Here is an 18,943-nt window from a genome sequence, read left to right on the forward strand (position 1 = left end):
CAGCCTGGAAATGGCCAAAACCCCTCTAAAACCAGGCTGGTCAACCAGCTAAAACCAGCCAACCAGCCTAGGCTGGTTTAAGCTGGATTTTTCAGCAGGGTTTTAATAGCTTATTTCACAGACGTATAATATGCTGTTGTTCTAATGGAGTTTTCATTCCATTAGAATGAAACATCTAGTGACTGTTTCCCAAAATCACACTAGAGTGTCGCCTCTTGGTGATTCTATGCTCTTTGGTTATACTGCGGCCATCAGCGGTTCCGAGAAGGACGGTCATGCTGTCTGTGCAGTGAGATTATCGGACCAGGTCACCCGGCCTCAAGTTCAGTCTGTTTTCACTCCAAGATGTCAACAAGAATAGTTTGATAATGATATGCGCGCTGTACATTGAACTTACATCGCAACATGCTCCAGCTCCAACCTGAAAAAAGTAGTGGGAAGTGTCAAAAGTATCCCAACTTGAACCTTATTAATGGTAACTATGCAGGCCCGTAGCCAGGGGGGTTCGGGTGGTTCGAAAGTCCCACCCCTCAATGACAAAGGTTCAGAATTTGTCCCATACATGAGCTCATATGTCTTATTTTAACTGCCATCATAAATAGTGAAATTAATCCATTGAAAAAGGCTTTAAGACCAAGCAAAATCCTATATTAAAACTAATTTGAAAACTAATTTGGCTATTTTTGTTATGCATGAATTTTCAATCAAATCAAATGTACTTTTTCACAAGAGAGGCTAGAAAAAAATGTGAAGCTGTTTTATTATTATTATTGTTTACATTTTTTATTATTCAAATAGCTATTTTCCTCTGTTCTGGCCAGTTTGTAGGCTACAGGCTACAATAGGCAACAGCTTTTAATTTAAAACTTTAACAGATTCCTAGTTTTTTCTAATGATTTATGATCTAATAAATTTTAAAAATAAGTATTCATTAATTTTTCTTTATTCTAAATCTTTAGGAAATATTTTGGAACATTAAATGTGTCATTTTGATTACGATCTAACAACTAATCCAGCTAAAAATAGTGCTCAAAATGTCACTAAAGTACAGTATTTAAATCTCTTAAATTGTAAATGAGGTGAATAACTGCAAAAAGGTCCACATTTTGAGAAAAAGAACCACCCCTAATACCAGGCTGGCTACAGGCCTGCTATGGGGGTAACTGTTTACTGGAATAACTTATCCCAGTACATATTAGTCATTCACACTGTTAATCATTAAAAATATAACATTTAAACATTATTTTTAACATAAACTGGTGTTTTATATATATATATAATATATGATTTAAGATTATGATTTAATTTATGCTTGCCATGATGACAGCAGGGTGACGTGGTGGCACAGTAGGGAGTGCTGTCGCCTCACAACAAGAAGGTCGCTGGTTCGAGTCCCAGCTGGGTCAGTTGGCATTTCTGTGTGGAGTTTGCATGTTCTCCCCGTGTTGGCGTGGGTTTCCTCTGGGTGCTCAGGTTTCCCACACACTCCAAACACATGCGCTATAGGGGAACTGATGAACTACATTGGCCGTAGTGTGTGTGTGTGTGTTAATGAGTGTGTATATATGGATGTTTCCCGGTAACGTGTTGTGGCTGAAAGGGCATCCGCTGTGTAAAAACATTTGCTGGATAAGTTGGCGGTTCATTCCGCTGTGGCGACCCCTGATTAATAAAGGGACTAAACCAAAAAAAGAAAATGACTGACTGACACAAATGAGGCTATTTAGTATTTAATTAAAAATACCTTTCAATGTATTTTTTTCCCATCCCTGGACACAACACACAGAACCCTGCATTTCCACGTGATGCAATGCACTGTGCATTTTATTCTGACGGAGCAGTGTTTCCATCTGCACTGGTCAGTGCACAGAGCTCAGCCTGTTCTCAGAAAACACACACGGTCGTCAGAGACAGCAGCTCCAGGCATCGAGACTTGCTGGATCAAACCTTTTCTGTCTTTAGTGTTTGAGCGGAGCCTTTGTGAGTCTCAAAGAGCCTCTTTACGCTGCTTTCAGAGCCGTTTCTCTGCGCCAGCCAATAGCTTTTCTTAATGCTCTGCTTTGACACTTTGATCGCACAAACAGGAAATGGGAAAGGACAGGAGGAAACTGGAGAGATTGTTTGTTTGACCGTCACCATCAATATCATTATGAGCAGTGTTGGCGGAAAGTACTTTTGATAGTAAATGGATTACAGTTTTGAGTTACTTCACAAAAAAATGACTAGTTGGGTTATTTAGTTACTCATACCTGTCAACATTGGGATGTAAAATAAGGTATATGCCCACCATAATAAGGGATTCATTTGTTCATTTGGAGCTGTTTCATAGTAAATAATCAGTTAAAGCAGGGATCACCAAACTTGTTCCTGGAGGGCCGGTGTCCTGCAGATTTTAGCTCCAACCCTAATCAAACACACCTGAACAAGCTAATCAAGGTCTTACTTGCTATACTTGAAACACCCAGTCAGGTGTGTTGAGGCAAGTTGGAGCTAAATCCTGCAGGGACACCGGCTCTCCTGGATCGAGATTGGTGACCCCTGAGTTAAATGGTCAGTAATATGTTTTATTATTATTATTATTTACAAAAGAAAAATTAAATAGAATACATTAGCAGCAAATACATTAGCAAACAGTTCAGCTTATTAAAATAATAGCTATTATAATGAAATAGAATCAAGCTATCAAATCTCATGAGCCGTTTCTTCACTCTATAACGTACACTTTCTGATTAAAGAGCAGTGAATGAATCTCTTTTTTATTTAGATTGTTTCATTTGATTACATTAAATACCAGGCGTCGCTTTAAAAATGCACAGATCTAACGTTATAATGAAAGGATTTGACTGCTTTCCTAACTTTTTATGCTCATTTAGAACTTAATTAGTTGTGTTTTAAAAAAAAAACACCAAGATCGACATCTTTAGATATTATTATTATTAATTATGTGTATATGTCTGTTCAAACACGCACCCAAAACGCAGACTTTTGCTCTGCTTCAAATCGCATATACTGAATCTATTTGGGAAACAGCGTCTATTTATCACTATGGAGCGCGTCAGCTGACAGTCACGCACTGCTATATGACTGTTTTGAAGATTGCATATGAAGGGAAGATGGCACCTGTAATTAAAAGGAAAGGGAATCCCGCGGTTATTATTTTTATTTCAAGTATTTTCATGCCTAAACAAAGCTAAGCACAGAACAGACTCACATTGATGAGTAAGGGGCGCCCCCTGGTGGTTCAGCTGAACCGGTTGCGTATAAGGAGGCTCGGCTCTTTAATGTTTATTTGCCACCCTTCAAAGAAAGTCTGAAAATACGGGACAAAACTTTTACGGGATGATAGCGGGATTGAACTGTAAAATACGGGAGAATCCTGGGAAAAACGGGAGGGTTGACATGTATGATTTACTTTTTATGGTAATTAATGTGATACGATACTTTTGAGTTACATTTGAGTTACTTTCACATACCTGCCTGAGGCTTGATCTCTTATAGAGGAGCTCTGCAATGAACAACACACTGTATAACCTTCATTTACCTTTGAAAAAACACATCAGTAAATAATAATGTAGGATAATGATATCTTCTGAGCCCAGAGCTCTACCTGCCGTATAGACCGATTAATGACAGTTTGAAGCAATGTGCTTGCTGCTTTTGTGCTTGTTGTCTTTCTCATTCATTAATTTTCCTTCAGCTTAGTCCCTTAATCATCAGGGGTCACCTGATGCAAACTCACCCTGGATATATGAGTGAAGCTGCGGTCCCACTGGACTTTTCTCCCCATAGCCTTACTGCCTAATGACTACAGTCCCACTGACACCCTCTGCCAGTGCATTGATGAAATTAACAATTGGAGGTGCCAAAACTTTCTTCAGTTAAACAAAGAGGAAACTGAAGTCATTGTGTTTGGGAACAGAGATGAGGTTCTCAAGGTGAATGCGTACCTTGGCTCTAAGGGTCAAACAACAAAAAATAAGGTCAAGAATCTTGGTGTGACTCTGGAGTCAGATCTGAGTTTCAGTAGTCATATCAAAGCAGTTAGTAAATCAGCATACTATCATTTCTAAAACATTGCAGGAATCAGATGCTTTGTTTCCAGTGAAGACTTAGAGAAACTTGTTCATGCTTTTATCAGCAGCAGGGTGGATTACTGTAAAGGCCTCCTCACTGGCCTTCCCAAAAAGATAGTCAGACAGTTACAGCTCATCCAGAACGCTGCAGCCAGAATTCTGACCAGAAGCAGGAAATCAGAGCACATCACACCTGTCCTCAGGTCTTTACACTGGCTCCCAGTTACATTCAGAATAGAGTTTAAAGTATTATTACTGCTCTATAAATCACTAAATGGCCTAGGAGCTCAATACATTACAAGAGTTCAGTCAAAGCAGGGTGAATCGGCTTTTAGCTATTAACAGCTATTTCAGCTATTAACAGCATAAAATATCATAATTAAATGATCAGATGTGCTCCAACATTTGGCACATTCACATCAAGACTAAACACACTGAATGAGCACTGTGCTGCCGCCCACAGATCACACTATTGTGTCTTTCTTTTCTTTTTCATTCTGTTATAATCTGTTTTCAACACATTTTAATCTGTTTTTAATCATTTTTATTATTTGTTTTTATTTTCTTATACTTGTCTTTTTTAATTCCTGTTTATGTAAAGCACTTTGAATTGCCACTGTGTATGAAATGTGCTATAGAAATAAACTTGCATTGCCTTGCCTAGCCTTCTGTTCATATGCACAATATTTGCGTCAAGTTAGTGCGACAAGTTTTGCAGTTCGAGCTTGGTAAACTGACCTGCGAAATCGCATCACACGACTGCGTAAGACCAATCGAAGATCAACATGACCTCTCTGTACAGAAATTTAAAATATGGAGCAATCGCTCACTTTTTTAAATGTCTAAACATCTTGTTTAATCCCGCACCTTTTCGCAGTGACGAACTAAAGAATTTCGCACGCTCAAACTCGTGACTGTAGCATTACTTTTTAAAAAAATGTCACGAGAGTTACTTTTTATTTTAATTAATTATAGCCTTTAAAAAATGAATTGATAAATTAAAATTAGCGTAGTCATGTTGAATCACGCACTCAATGAGAACGCGTGAATCCAATGCGAAGCATCTTGAAGGGGGTGGGGCATGTTGGATACTAGAGAATTTTTTTTAAATAATTATTTTTTAGGAGTTTTCACCTTTATTGTATATTACAGTAGAGAGAGAGTATTGACAGGAAAGCATGGGGAGCAGAGAGAAGGGAAGGATCGGCATAGGACCACGAGGCGGGAATCAAACTCGGGTCACCAGAGTGCATGTGTCAATGCTCTAACCACTACCGCCAATGGATACTAAAGAGCTTTTGATTGGTCAGAAGATTTGATGAGAAACTGAAGCATGAGGAGGATAAAACCGTTGATCCATTTAGGCAGAAATGAAAAACTACAAGCCTTACATGTTTATATCAATTTTACATCTACTAAACAGAAATTTTGTCACTGCTTTGGTGCGCACTAGCTTAAAGATATAAAAAAAGATCAATACCTATACTAACATCTAAAACATTTTAGTTTAAGTAAGAGCAATAATGCAGCGCTCTTCAATCCCTTGACTTGCCCTTTTGTTAATTTTGAAGGAATACTACTAGACATCAACACAGAGATCAGACTGACCGACAAAGAGATCAGACTGACCAACACAGAGATCTGACACGGAGATCAGATTGACCAACACAGAGATCAGATTGACCTACACAGAGATCTGACACAGAGATCAGACTGAGTGACACAGAGATCCGACACAGAGATCAGACTGACGAACACAGAGATCTGACACAGAGATCAGACTGACCAACACAAAGGTTTGACACAGAGATCAGACTGACCAACACAGAGATCAGACTGACCAACACGGAGATCAGACTGACCAACACAGAGATCAGATTGACCTACACAGAGATCTGACACAGATCAGATTGACCAACACAGAGATCCAACATAGAGATCAGACTGACCAACACAGAGATCCGACACACAGATCAGACTGACTAACACAGAGATCTGACACAGAGATCAGATTGACTAACACAGAGATCTGACACAGAGATCAGATTGACCAACACAGAGATCTGACACAGAGATCAGATTGACTAAAACAGAGATCTGACACAGAGATCAGATTGACCAACACAGAGATCCGACAGAGAGATCAGATTGACCAACACAGAGATTTTACACAGAGATCAGATTGACCAACATAGAGATCCGACACAGAGATCAGATTGACCAACACAGATATCCGACACAGAGATCAGATTGACCAACACAGAGACTTGACACAGAGATCAGACTGACCAACACAGAGATCCAACACAGAGAACAGACTGACCAACACAGAGATCCAACACAGAGAACAGACTGACCAACACAGAGATCTGACACAGAGATCAGATTGACCAACACAGAGAACAGACTGACCAACACAGAGATCCGACACAGAGATAAGATTGACCAACACAGAGATACGACACAGAGATCAGATTGACCAACACAGAAATCCGACACGGAGATTAGATTGACCAACACAGAAATCCGACACAGAGATCTGACAGACCGACACAGAGATCAGTTTGACTGACACAGAGATCCGACACGGAGATTAGATTGACCAACACAGAAATACGACACAGAGATCTGACAGACCGACACAGAGATCCGACACAGAGATCAGACTGACCAACACAGAAATCCGACACGGAGATTAGATTGACCAACACAGAAATATGACACAGAGATCTGACAGACCAACACAGCGATCCGACACAGAGATCAGACTGATTTCATGGGACCTTTAAGGAATGTAAAATGTTTGCAAACTTTGAAACTTTGACATATGTTATGCTAACAGCGTTTCTCCAATGTCCTTCGCAGGTTTGATTATCAGGAGCTTCTCCACAACTCCACCTTCTGTCTGGTTCCCCGTGGCCGGCGTTTAGGATCCTTCCGGTTCCTGGAGTCTCTGCAGGTAAAACACTCTTCGGACCCCGGTATACTTTTGCGTTCTTTGTTCGATGGCAAAAAAAGTTGTTGTGACAGTATGCTGTCTTTCAACACTCTTAACAGGCTCATTCACACCGACATGTCTTTGCTTCTAAATACACTTGAGGCATCACTCAGGAATGGGTTTTTAAAAAACATAGCGTGGCATCAGGTCCATGTGACACGTTATTATGAACGTGATATAATAACGACAATAACGAACCCATATATATTCAAATTTAAATTCATTGCTTCTAAATATGCTTGATGCAGCGCTCAGGAATGGGTTTAAAAAAGCACAGCCTGGCACAAGGTCCATGTGATGTGTTATTATGAATGTAATATAATAACGAACCCATTATAAATAAGAAAACAATGTTAGAATAAGCACTTGAAGATATATCAATAAAGTAAGGATATTCTGGCCACAATGAGCGCCTCCTCTGCCATGATACAACGGTATATAAAACAGTTGCCATCTCTCTACTGTAAACAGAAGATTGCAATGGTTGCTCCACCTCCAAGCTCTTCTGATTGGTCCACTGCTTCGGGAGCTGGAGCAGTTATGAGCTGTGCTATGTGTTAAAGTTGAAGATCTTTCAACTTGATACAGCATCTAAAAAACACAGCGTTTACATGCGCTGCGCTTCAAAAGAGGCGTAGGATGTTTAATGTGGAGGGTCTTTTTCTGCTGGAGATATTGTTGTCCTAAAAAACTAAATAAAATAGTTACATTTAAAAAAAATAAACTTACATATACTATAGGAATGGTAAAACAGAAAATGTTAGCAATTTTAAAACCTTCACTTTTCCAAACCGCCATAAACCATGAAACTGGTTATCATCCCATGCCTACTGAAAACTCAGTCCATACAGCTCTGCTTCAGCTCAGTCTTTAGAGGTGTGAGAAAGCAGTTTGCTCTCATATAAACAGCCCATGAGCCGGCCAGTGGAAACACTTCCCTGGTGCGTTTATTCTGGGCTATGCTGGCGGTTTTAGTGAAAGCACCGGAAGCTGAATGGATGAATCCACAGAGTTGGGGTTTGGCAGTGAATCGGCCTCACGCTGACTCCTCGCTCTGCCGTATAAACCCTGTCTGAGCTCCACATCGCGTTCTTTCTTTAGACGCGGCCAAAGCCACTGAAAGAACTGCCAATTACTTGCTCTGCTGAAAGTTCTGGAACAGAGACTCTCCAACATGCAGTGCGAGCAGAACTGGGTGGGGGGTAAAGTTGGACCTTTAAAGGTGGCCAACGGTGGACTATATTAGATCAAAAGCAGCGGACTGTACAGCTGGCAGAGATCAGACTGACCAACACAGAGATCAAACTGACTGACACAGAGATCCGACACAAAGATCAGACTGACCAACACAGAGATCCGACTGACAGACACAGAGATCAGACTGACTGGCACAGAGATCAGACTGACCGACACATAGATTAAACTGACTGACACAGAGAACCGACACAAAGATCAGACTGACCAACACTGAGATCCGACTGACTGACACAGAAATCAGACTGACTGGCATGGAGATCAGACTGACCAACACAGAGATCCGACTCAGAAACACTGAGATCAGACTGACTGGCACAGAGATCCAACTGACTGGCACAGAGATTGGACTGACCGGCACAGAGATCAGACTGACCAACACAGAGATCCGACTGACACAGAGATCAGATTGACTGGCACAGAGATCAGACTAACCAACACAGAGATCAGACTGACTGACACAGAAATCAGACTGACCAACACAGAGATCAGACTGACTGGCACAGAAATCAGACTGACCAACACAGAGATCTGACTGACTGACATAGAGATCTGACTGACTGAGAACAAAATCAGACTGGTGGAAACAGAAATCAGACTGACCGACAAATAGATCTGACTGACCAACACACAGATCAGATTGTCTGACACAGAGATCAGACTGACCAAAACAGAGACCAGATTTACAGACACAAAGATCAGACTGACTGACGCAGAGATCAAATCATCTGACACTAAGACCAGACTGATTGACAACAAAATCAGACTGGCAAATACAATGATCAGACTAACCAACACAGAGATTAGACTGACTGACAACAAAATCAGACTAGTGGAAGCAGAGATCAGACTGACCAACACAGAGATCAGACTGACCAACACAGAGATCAGACTGACCAACACAGAGATCAGACTGACCAACACAGAGAACATAATGACCGATACTGAGAACATATTGACTGACACATAGATCTGACTGACCAAAAGAGAGATCAGACTGACTGATACAAAGATCAAATCATCTGACACAGAGATCAAACAAACCAACACAGAGATCACACATGGAGATCAGATTGACCAACACGGAGATCAGACTGACTGACAACAAAATCAGACTGGCGAATACAGAGATCAGACTGACAGGCAAAGAAATCAGACTCACCAAAACAGAGATCAGACCGACTAACAACAAAATCAAACTGGTGGATAAAGAGATCAGACTGACCGACACAGAGATCATATTGACTGACACGTAGATCTGACTGACTGATACAGAGATCAGAAAATTGCGCCAGGTGATTAGGCTGACCAACACAGAGATCAGACCAATCTACACAGAGATCAGACTGACTGACACAGATCTGTCTGATCTCTGTGTCAGTCAGTCTAATCGCTGTGACAGTCTGTCTGATCTCTGTGTCGGTAAATCTGATCTCTGTGTTGGTCAGTCCGATCACCTGCTGCAATTTTCAGCATCTCCGACGCTGTTTATGATGAAAGTGTGTCTGCTGGAGGGTCTGTGTTTGATCTCAGCTCCACACTCTCTTGTGATTTAATTAAAAGCCTCACAGTTGAGCAGAATATAAGCCGCATGGCGAAAAGATGGCAAACAAGGAATCTGGGAGGAAAAGTAGAGCAGCATCAGACTGGAATAGTAAACAAGAGGGAAGGCGAGCAGCTTCAATAAATGATGGAGCGCTGCGTCTGCTCTTCCAGGAGAAATGAAGACGCGTCTGGAGGAGCTCTGGAGACGTCTTACACATCCAAACAGCCTTCTCATCATCACACGCTCTAGATTCTGTCTCAAATCCTCACCAGAAGGGAACGATCACATGCACTGTGTCTGTATTTCAGTGCACATCAGCTGAACTCTGTCTAATAAAACACTGTTAGTCACCAGTTGTACAGTAACTTATGTATTCTAACAATTACTGAGAACGTAATATAGAAAATAGGCGCAAAACGTAGTGGCGCAGTAGGTAGTGCTGTCGCCTCACAGCAAGAAGGTCTCTGGTTCGAGTCTCGGCTGGGTCACCAGTGTGGAGTTTGCATGTTCTCCCTGCGTACACGTGGGTTTCCTCCGGGTGCTCCGGTTTACCACACAGTCCAAACACATGCAGTACAGGTGAATTGAGTAAGCTAAATTGTCTAGTGTATGAGTGTGTGAATGAGTGTGTATGGGTGTTTCCCAGAGATGGGTTGCAGCTGGAAGGCCATCCGCTGCATAAAACATGTGCTTGATAAGTTGGCGGTTCATTCCGCCGTGGTGACCCCAGATTAATAAAGAGACAAAGTCGAAAAGAAATGAATGAATAATATAGAAAATGAAAATGGGTTCATCAGATCGATGATATTTTAATGTTAAATCTTTTGTAAACACAACCATAAATAGTATTATTCTACTGTTGCTATATAAAGTAATAAAAAACAAATATATATACGAGCAATATCACATGAGTAGCAGTGCGATGTGGCTGTATATCGGCACTGGTGGGAGGCGTAAGAATATGTAATCTGATATGTAATTTTGATGTACCCCTTGGCCACATTGTCCCCTGATAATGTCAACAGACTGGACTGTCTTAGCAACTGGCTAAATGTTAAGGAGGACTAAGCTAAATAGTTTATGATTAATGTTCTCAACTCACGGCAATACTACTTTACAATGAGTACAATTGTTTATATTCAATAATTTGATTGTTTTGATATTCAAAAAGCCCTTACATGCCTGTGTTTTTATTTCTGTAATAAATATGGTGTTAATCATGATTAATTACAAAAAAAGGGTGGTTAGTTAATTTTTTTAATCAATATACAGCCCTAATATATATATATATATATATATATATATATATAGCTCTCATAGGTCTGTCTAATAATAATAAGTATTTTTTGTTTATAAATTTGAATAAATCAATATTATAAATGGATATAGATAAATTAATTGATTAATTATAAATAATATAAAGTTATAAATATATATGAATTATTAAATACTAGATTTATTAGATTAATATAGCTCATGAAACTACAAATAGACTATAAAATTAAGTAAAATAAACTGTATCAATTGTTTATTATATTATATATTATATTATATGTATGACTTGTTTTTATTATTGTTTATTAATCAATTTATTTCTAACTATAATTTGATAGATATTGACTTTTAATAGTGACTATAGCTAGAACAATGTTAAATAGTTAATTATCATAAATGTTGGACTTTCATGATTTCCAAGCAGTGTGGCAGTAAAACAATTAAAATAAATACATATTTCATGGCCAAAAATAATAATTATTGTTTATATATTTAAATTAAATACAGTCACAGGTGTATGTTTAATGTAGTTAAGTTCATTTTTATATTCATATTCATTAGAGTAAACACTGATTAAAACAGTTTCATGTAGTATAAGAAATATACTCAATATCCTTAAATATCCTAGACTTAAATCTCTCATATTTATCATGGTCAGTAGAAATATTTATGTCCAGTAAATAATATTTATATTTATATAATAAGTCCTTTAATGTGGCAATTAAAGTAGAAAAATGAAATAAATATTATTAAATTAACTTCTATTTAAAAAAAAAAAATAAAAAATATATATATATATATATATATATATATATATATATATATATATATATATATATATATATATATATATATATATAAAATATAGATTTAGATGTGGCAACTGAAATACAATTGAACTCTAAACCAAACTAAATTAAATTAATGTTTTATGGTGAGTAAAAAAATATTTCTGCAGGCCCGGTGTGTATGTGTGTGTGTGTGTATGCGTGTGCGTGTGTGTATGCGTGTGTTTTTAATTGCTGTTAATTATAACCTGTGCTGTGGTGCGTGTCCCGCAGGCCGCCTGTATTCCGGTGTTACTTAGCAACGGATGGGAGCTTCCCTTCTCTGATGTCATCCAGTGGAATCAGGCCGTTGTTGAGGGCGACGAGCGGCTGCTGCTGCAGGTAACGCTGCTCACCTGAGAGATGCATGGAAACAGACTATAAGTACAACACTCACCTGTGGATGACAACTCATATCGGTCATATAGAGCATAAGGGTTTTATAATGTTATATGTAGGTCCTTTCAAGCAATGTAGCTATTAAAGTAGAACTTATCTCTAAAATAAAAATAATTCAAATAAAATAATAGTAAATAAATGAATGAATGAAATTAATAAAGTTTAATTAAATTAATATTTAATTCAGTTTAACTTATACAGAGTCCAGCAGACCCCAGATCAGCCCCTTTCCTGGTTTCCAAGCAATGTGTCTATTAAAGTAGATTTTAACTCTAACATACAATATATATTTTAAATAAATACAGATAAAATAATATTAATAAAATAAATTAAAAAACGAATATAATTAAATTAAATAAATATTCAATTGAATTAAACGTATACCGAGTCCAGCAGAGAATGTGTTTATTAAAGTAGAATTTAACTCCAAAACAAAAAATATATTTTAAATGAATTAAAAATAAATTAAATACAATCAAATAATATTAATTAAATAAATTAATGAATGAAATAAATTTTATAAATATTACATTAAACTTATACAGTGTTCAGCAGACGACGTTTAACATTAAAATAAAATAAAAATAAACAAAATAATAATACAATAATATTAAATTAATTAATTAATAATAATTAATAAATGAATTAGTAAAATTAAATTATGAATGAATGAATGAATGAATGAATGAATGAATGAATGAATGAATGGAATTATTACAATTAAATTAAATGTGTAAAATAAAAACAAATAAATGAAATAAATACAAATAAATAATAAAAAATAACTGAATGAATTGAACAAAATTAAATTAAATTAAATTAAATTAAATTAAATTAAATTAAATTAAATTAAATTAAATTAAATTAAATTAAATTAAATTAAATTAAATTAAATTAAATTTATACAGAGTCCAGCAGACCCCAGATCAGGTTTCCAAACAATGCGTCTATTAAAGTAGAATTTAACAACAAAAATAATTTAATTAAAAATATATTATAAATTATAAATATATTACAAATAAATACAATAATACTAAATATATGCACGAATTAAAATAAAATAAAATTTAATTTAATTTAATTTAATTAAATTTAATTTAATTTAATTTAATTTAATTTAATTTAATTTAATTTAATTTAATTTAATTTAATTTAATTTAATTTAATTTAATTTAATTTAATTTAGTTCAGTTCAGTTCAGTTCAGTTCAGTTCAGTTCAGTTAAACTCATGCTGAGTCCAGCTGAGTCCAGATCATCAGTATTATATGTGCTGTTATAGACTGAGATTCTGGACTGATATTATTGTGTTGTTCAGGTGCCGTCGACGGTGCGAGCGGTGGGAATGGACAGAGTTCTGGCCCTCAGACAGCAAACACAGACGCTCTGGGACGCTTATTTCTCCTCCGTGGACAAGATCGTCCTCACCACGCTGGAGGTGCATTCATAACAATCATCAATAATTCTAAAACAGAGCTGCATATCCGTAAATGAGCAGTTTTGTGTATTTTTCATTCATGTTTTTATTTATTTCTGCTTTTGAATTGCATTATGGGATCTTGGTCTTTTTTCATAACAACTTTTAACCTTGAAAGTTTTAAAAAGTGAGTTTTTTGCACATTATTAATAGTCTGCAGTGCTATATTGTCTATGTTGGCGTTGTATATTACTCTATAAACACCTTGTATTAAACTGCAGCACATTTTCTGCTATCTTACACACTTATTTTTCTATTTCTTATACATTATATTCTTATTTTAAATGATTAAAATGTCATTAAAAGTCATGTTGTGAAATTGTAGAGTTGAATTTTCAACATCAAAATAGGACAGAGCACAGATCAACATCCCATAATGCAATTCACCACTGCAAATAAACACACAACCCTTGAGAAATCACAAACTGTTTGTGTAAACATAAATATTTCTATCAATAAAGATAAAGATAAATATTAAGCTATCCAGAACACCCTACCTAAAGCAAAATATAAAAATGACATTACAACAATTAATGATAATACATTTAAAAAGCTTAAATGTTTGTTATTGGGAAATAATACTGTAAAATCAACCTGTTATTTTAGTGTACAGTACCTGTGTCTGAGGAAATTCATGTGCTGCTGCGCCCCCTGCTGGCCGACAGCTGGAAATGCTGAGTTGCTTTACATAAATTTTGGTCAAAATATGGACAAAACAGCTGGGTTCAAAACATTTCAGATTCAATAAAAAAAAAAGATGAACCCATCCGTTGAGTTTGTCCATATTTTACAAGTCTAGAGGGGATAGAGCTGCAGATACTCACATCAATATAGCATCGTTTCTGTGACTGAACAACAGTAATTCATATTGTTACATTCCTGTGAGGGTTGGGTTTAGGGGTAGACGTTAATAAAGTACAATATAATGTGTAATTTAATAATTAATATGAATAATATGAATATTATATTACCATGATCTTTTATGTGAAGCTGCTTTGACACAATCTACATTGTAAAAACGCTGTACAAATAAAGGGGAATTGAATTGAATTGAATAATACTAGGTATTACTGTTTTTACATTACTGTGAGGGTTGGGTTTAGGGTTAGGATCAGGGTAAACATTACTAAAATACACCGATGGGTAATTTAATAAATAATATTGTGTATAATTACTGTTTTTACATTACTGTGAGGGTTGGGTTTAGGGTTAGGATCAGGGTAGACATTAATAAAATACACCTGATGGGTAATTTAATAAATAATATTGTGTGTAATTACTGTTTTACATTACTGTGAGGGTTAGGTTTAGGGTTAGGATCGGGGTAAACATTAATAAAATACACCTGATGGGTAATTTAATAAATAATATTGTGTATAATTACTGTTTTACATTACTGTGAGGGTTGGGTTTAGGGTTAGGATCAGGGTAAACATTAATAAAATACACCTGATGGGTAATTTAATAAATAATATGAATAATATTGTGTGTAATTACTGTTTTACATTATTGTGAGGGCTGGGTTTAGGGTTAGGATCAGGGTAAACATTAATAAAATACACCTGATGGGTAATTTAATAAATAATATTGTGTATATATACTGTTTTACATTACTGTGAGGGCTGGGTTTAGGGTTAGGATCAGGGTAAACATTAATAAAATACACCTGATGGGTAATTTAATAAATAATATGAATAATATTGTGTGTAATTACTGTTTTTACATTACTGTGAGGGCTGGGTTTAGGGTTAGGATCAGGGTAAACATTAATAAAATACACCTGATGGGTAATTTAATAAATAATATTGTGTATAATTACTGTTTTACATTACTGTGAGGGTTGGGTTTAGGGTTAGGATCAGGGTAAACATTAATAAAATACACCTGATGGGTAATTTAATAAATAATATTGTGTATAATTACTGTTTTACATTACTGTGAGGGCTGGGTTTAGGGTTAGGATCAGGGTAGACATTAATAAAATACACCTGATGGGTAATTTAATAAATAATATGAATAATATTGTGTATAATTACTGTTTTTACATTACTGTGAGGGCTGGGTTTAGGGTTAGGATCAGGGTAGACATTAATAAAATACACCTGATGGGTAATTTAATAAATAATATGAATAATATTGTGTATAATTACTGTTTTACATTACTGTGAGGGCTGGGTTTAGGGTTAGGATCAGGGTAAACATTACTAAAATACACCTGATGGGTAATTTAATAAATAATAATAATAATAAAAATAATAATTATTATTATTTAATAAATAATTACTGTTTTACATTACTGTGAGGGTTGGGGCAAATGTAGAAGTTAATAGCATACAATTATGGGTAATTAAATATATTTATTATAAATAATTCTCGTTAACTCATACAAAGTACAGCTTTATAAATAAAACTATTTTTAATCAAAATATTAAAATCGTTCAGAGATTTAAAATGCTGATGATGTTAAAGGCATAATAACCGTCTTCTGAAAAGGCGCCATGTTAGGTTAAAACAACCCAGCGTTTTTCACAATCTGTGTGTTCATGTGTGTGTTTTATGAAACGTGTGTGTGTGTGTGTGTGTGTCAGATCATCAAGGACAGAGTGTACACACACATCTCCAGAAATAAGCTGATGTGGAATGCCTTACCTGGAGGACTGCTGGTGCTGCCCGAGTTCTCCACACACCTGGCGCATTACCCCTTCTACTACCTGCACCTGGGTGAGACGCGCGTTTAATTACGCTGCTTTAGTCTTGCATGACATTTGCTTTCATTACCTAAAAATATAAATATTACTAATGGTTAAAGTACGCATGAAATCAGTGTTAGCTCACTTTGCTAGTTTTGTGGTGAACAATTCATCTGTGCATGTCATGAACAAAATAGTTTGCCCGATCTGAGGTATTGGGCGTGGTTGACATACCTAACCACGCCCCTCCAAACTACCGAACTTCTTGATCTTTTTGAGTGAAATGCCTTCTTTACAACATCCAATCAGCTTGTAGTAGAAAAAACAAGCCACGCCCACGTTTCGCTGATTTGATATTCTAAATTTGATATTGATATTTGATATATTGATTGATAATTGATATTTTAAATGCCAGCTTGCAGTTCCTAGAGAAACAGAATATTAAATGAGAAAACAGTGGGCGTGGCTTGTTTTTTACTGCGAGGTGATTGGATGTAGTAAAGTGGGCGTGTCATTCAGAAAGATTGGGAAAAGGGTTTGGGGAGAGTTATTACAACCTAACAGACTCCTCCTCCTCAACATTTCTGGTTGTTGTCACAGCTGAAGGGGCGTGGTTATGTATGTATGTTAGCCACGCCCAGTACCTCAGACTGACCTAATCTGAGAATTTAGGAAGGAACAGGATTTTAATTTTAGATTACAATGGCAAAGTGTTTTATTTCTCTTAATGACCTGAACAGATGAACCGTTTAGCACAAAACTAGCAATGTGAGCTAACAAAATCAATATGTTTAGTTTTGATTTCATTTGTGCTTTAAATACTGCACAATATTTTAACTAAAAATGTACTGAATATATCAACAAATCGTATATTTTTACAGTTAGAAGACACATCTAAGCTACAATTTACAAGTTATGGACATAACAAACAATCATAAAATGGCAAGAAGTGCAAGTAATGAGAAGATTGACCTGTGTAATAAAAATAAAATAACTTAAAATAAAATAATCAAGCAAAAGCCATATGAAAATGGAAGGACCTTTATGTTCATTTAGTTATTTTTATTATTATGACTGATTTAAAGTGCTCACAGAATTAACTTGTGTAAATAATACCTTGTAACAGTGGTAGTGTGTTATTCCAAACCCATATATATATGAGGATATTGTCTACAAGTGTACTGTTTTCCTCTGCTCAGGGATCAGTCCAGGTCAGGAGTTTACCGCGGTGATTCACGCCACCTCACCGCTGGTCTCTCAGTCTCAGCCAATCATGAAGCTGCTTCAGGTCGTCTCCAAATCGAAATACTGCTCACAGGTATTGCTCATTTACATACACCGACATACACGTTTATCCTACGGCACACGACTCTTTGGATGAATTATAAGAGTAACTTCCATTAATACTGAACACAATCAGTAATATGTTTTAGAAAGTTGAGGATGAGCTGTCATTGTGTTAGCAAAGTTTCTTGTTTTTTGTATTTAATATTTCTTGCATTACTCTCTGATATTACAAGGCAACTAGTTGAAGATTTTAAAAATTCTTTTATTTCTTTTTAATTATAATTAAAAGTGTTTAAAATAAAATATATCACTCATTTTATTAATAAAAAAATAATATTTTTTAATCATTCTAAACTATATTTTTAATAACTAACTTCTAATAACTAATTTCTTTTGTGTTTTAAAAGAGATAGAGACTGAATAGTGATAGATAGATAAAGACAAACAGATAGACAGACAGACAGATAGATAGATAGATAGATAGATAGATAGATAGATAGATAGATAGATAGATAGATAGATAGATAGATAGATAGATAGATAGATAGATAGATAGATAGATAGATAGATAGATAGATAGATAGATAGATAGATAGATAGACAAAGACGGACGGACGGACGGACGGACGGACGGACGGACGGACGGACGGACAGACAGACAGACAGACAGACAGACAGATAGATAGATAGATAGATAGATAGATAGATAGATAGATAGATAGATAGATAGATAGATAGATAGACAAAGACAGACAGACAGACAGACAGACAGACAGATAGATGGATGGATGGACGAACAGATAGATGGATGGATGGATGGATGAATGGATGGATAGATAGACAAAGACAGACAGACGGACAGACGGATGGATGGATGGATGGATGGACGAACAGACGGATGGATGGATGGATGGATGGATGGATGGATGGATGGATAGATAGATAGATAGATAGATAGATAGATAGATAGATAGATAGATAGATAGATAGATAGATAGATAGATAGATAGATTTTGAAACCTATAGAAAACAACTACCATAGTATTTGTTTGTTTTGTTTATGGAAGTTAATGGTTACTAGTTTCCAGCATTCTTCAAAATATCTTCTTTTATTTTCAT

The 18,943-nt window shown here is 36.1% G+C and overlaps 1 protein-coding gene across 2 annotated transcripts in view; it reads left to right on the plus strand.

Moving 5' to 3' along the window:
• The window catches only part of ext1c (exostoses (multiple) 1c), a 122,460-nt gene that overhangs the window by 99,677 nt on the left and 3,840 nt on the right, over nucleotides 1-18,943 (plus strand). For both annotated transcript variants that reach the window (XM_056479430.1, XM_056479431.1), the window contains exons 4-8: nucleotides 6,939-7,032; nucleotides 12,208-12,315; nucleotides 13,689-13,808; nucleotides 16,436-16,568; nucleotides 17,737-17,855. In XM_056479430.1, coding sequence (XP_056335405.1) covers nucleotides 6,939-7,032; nucleotides 12,208-12,315; nucleotides 13,689-13,808; nucleotides 16,436-16,568; nucleotides 17,737-17,855 — 574 coding nt within the window. The remainder of the gene's footprint in view (nucleotides 1-6,938; nucleotides 7,033-12,207; nucleotides 12,316-13,688; nucleotides 13,809-16,435; nucleotides 16,569-17,736; nucleotides 17,856-18,943) is intronic.

The sequence above is a fragment of the Danio aesculapii genome, chromosome 19 (genome assembly GCF_903798145.1).
Source record: "Danio aesculapii chromosome 19, fDanAes4.1, whole genome shotgun sequence".
Taxonomy (NCBI): Eukaryota; Metazoa; Chordata; class Actinopteri; order Cypriniformes; family Danionidae; genus Danio; species Danio aesculapii.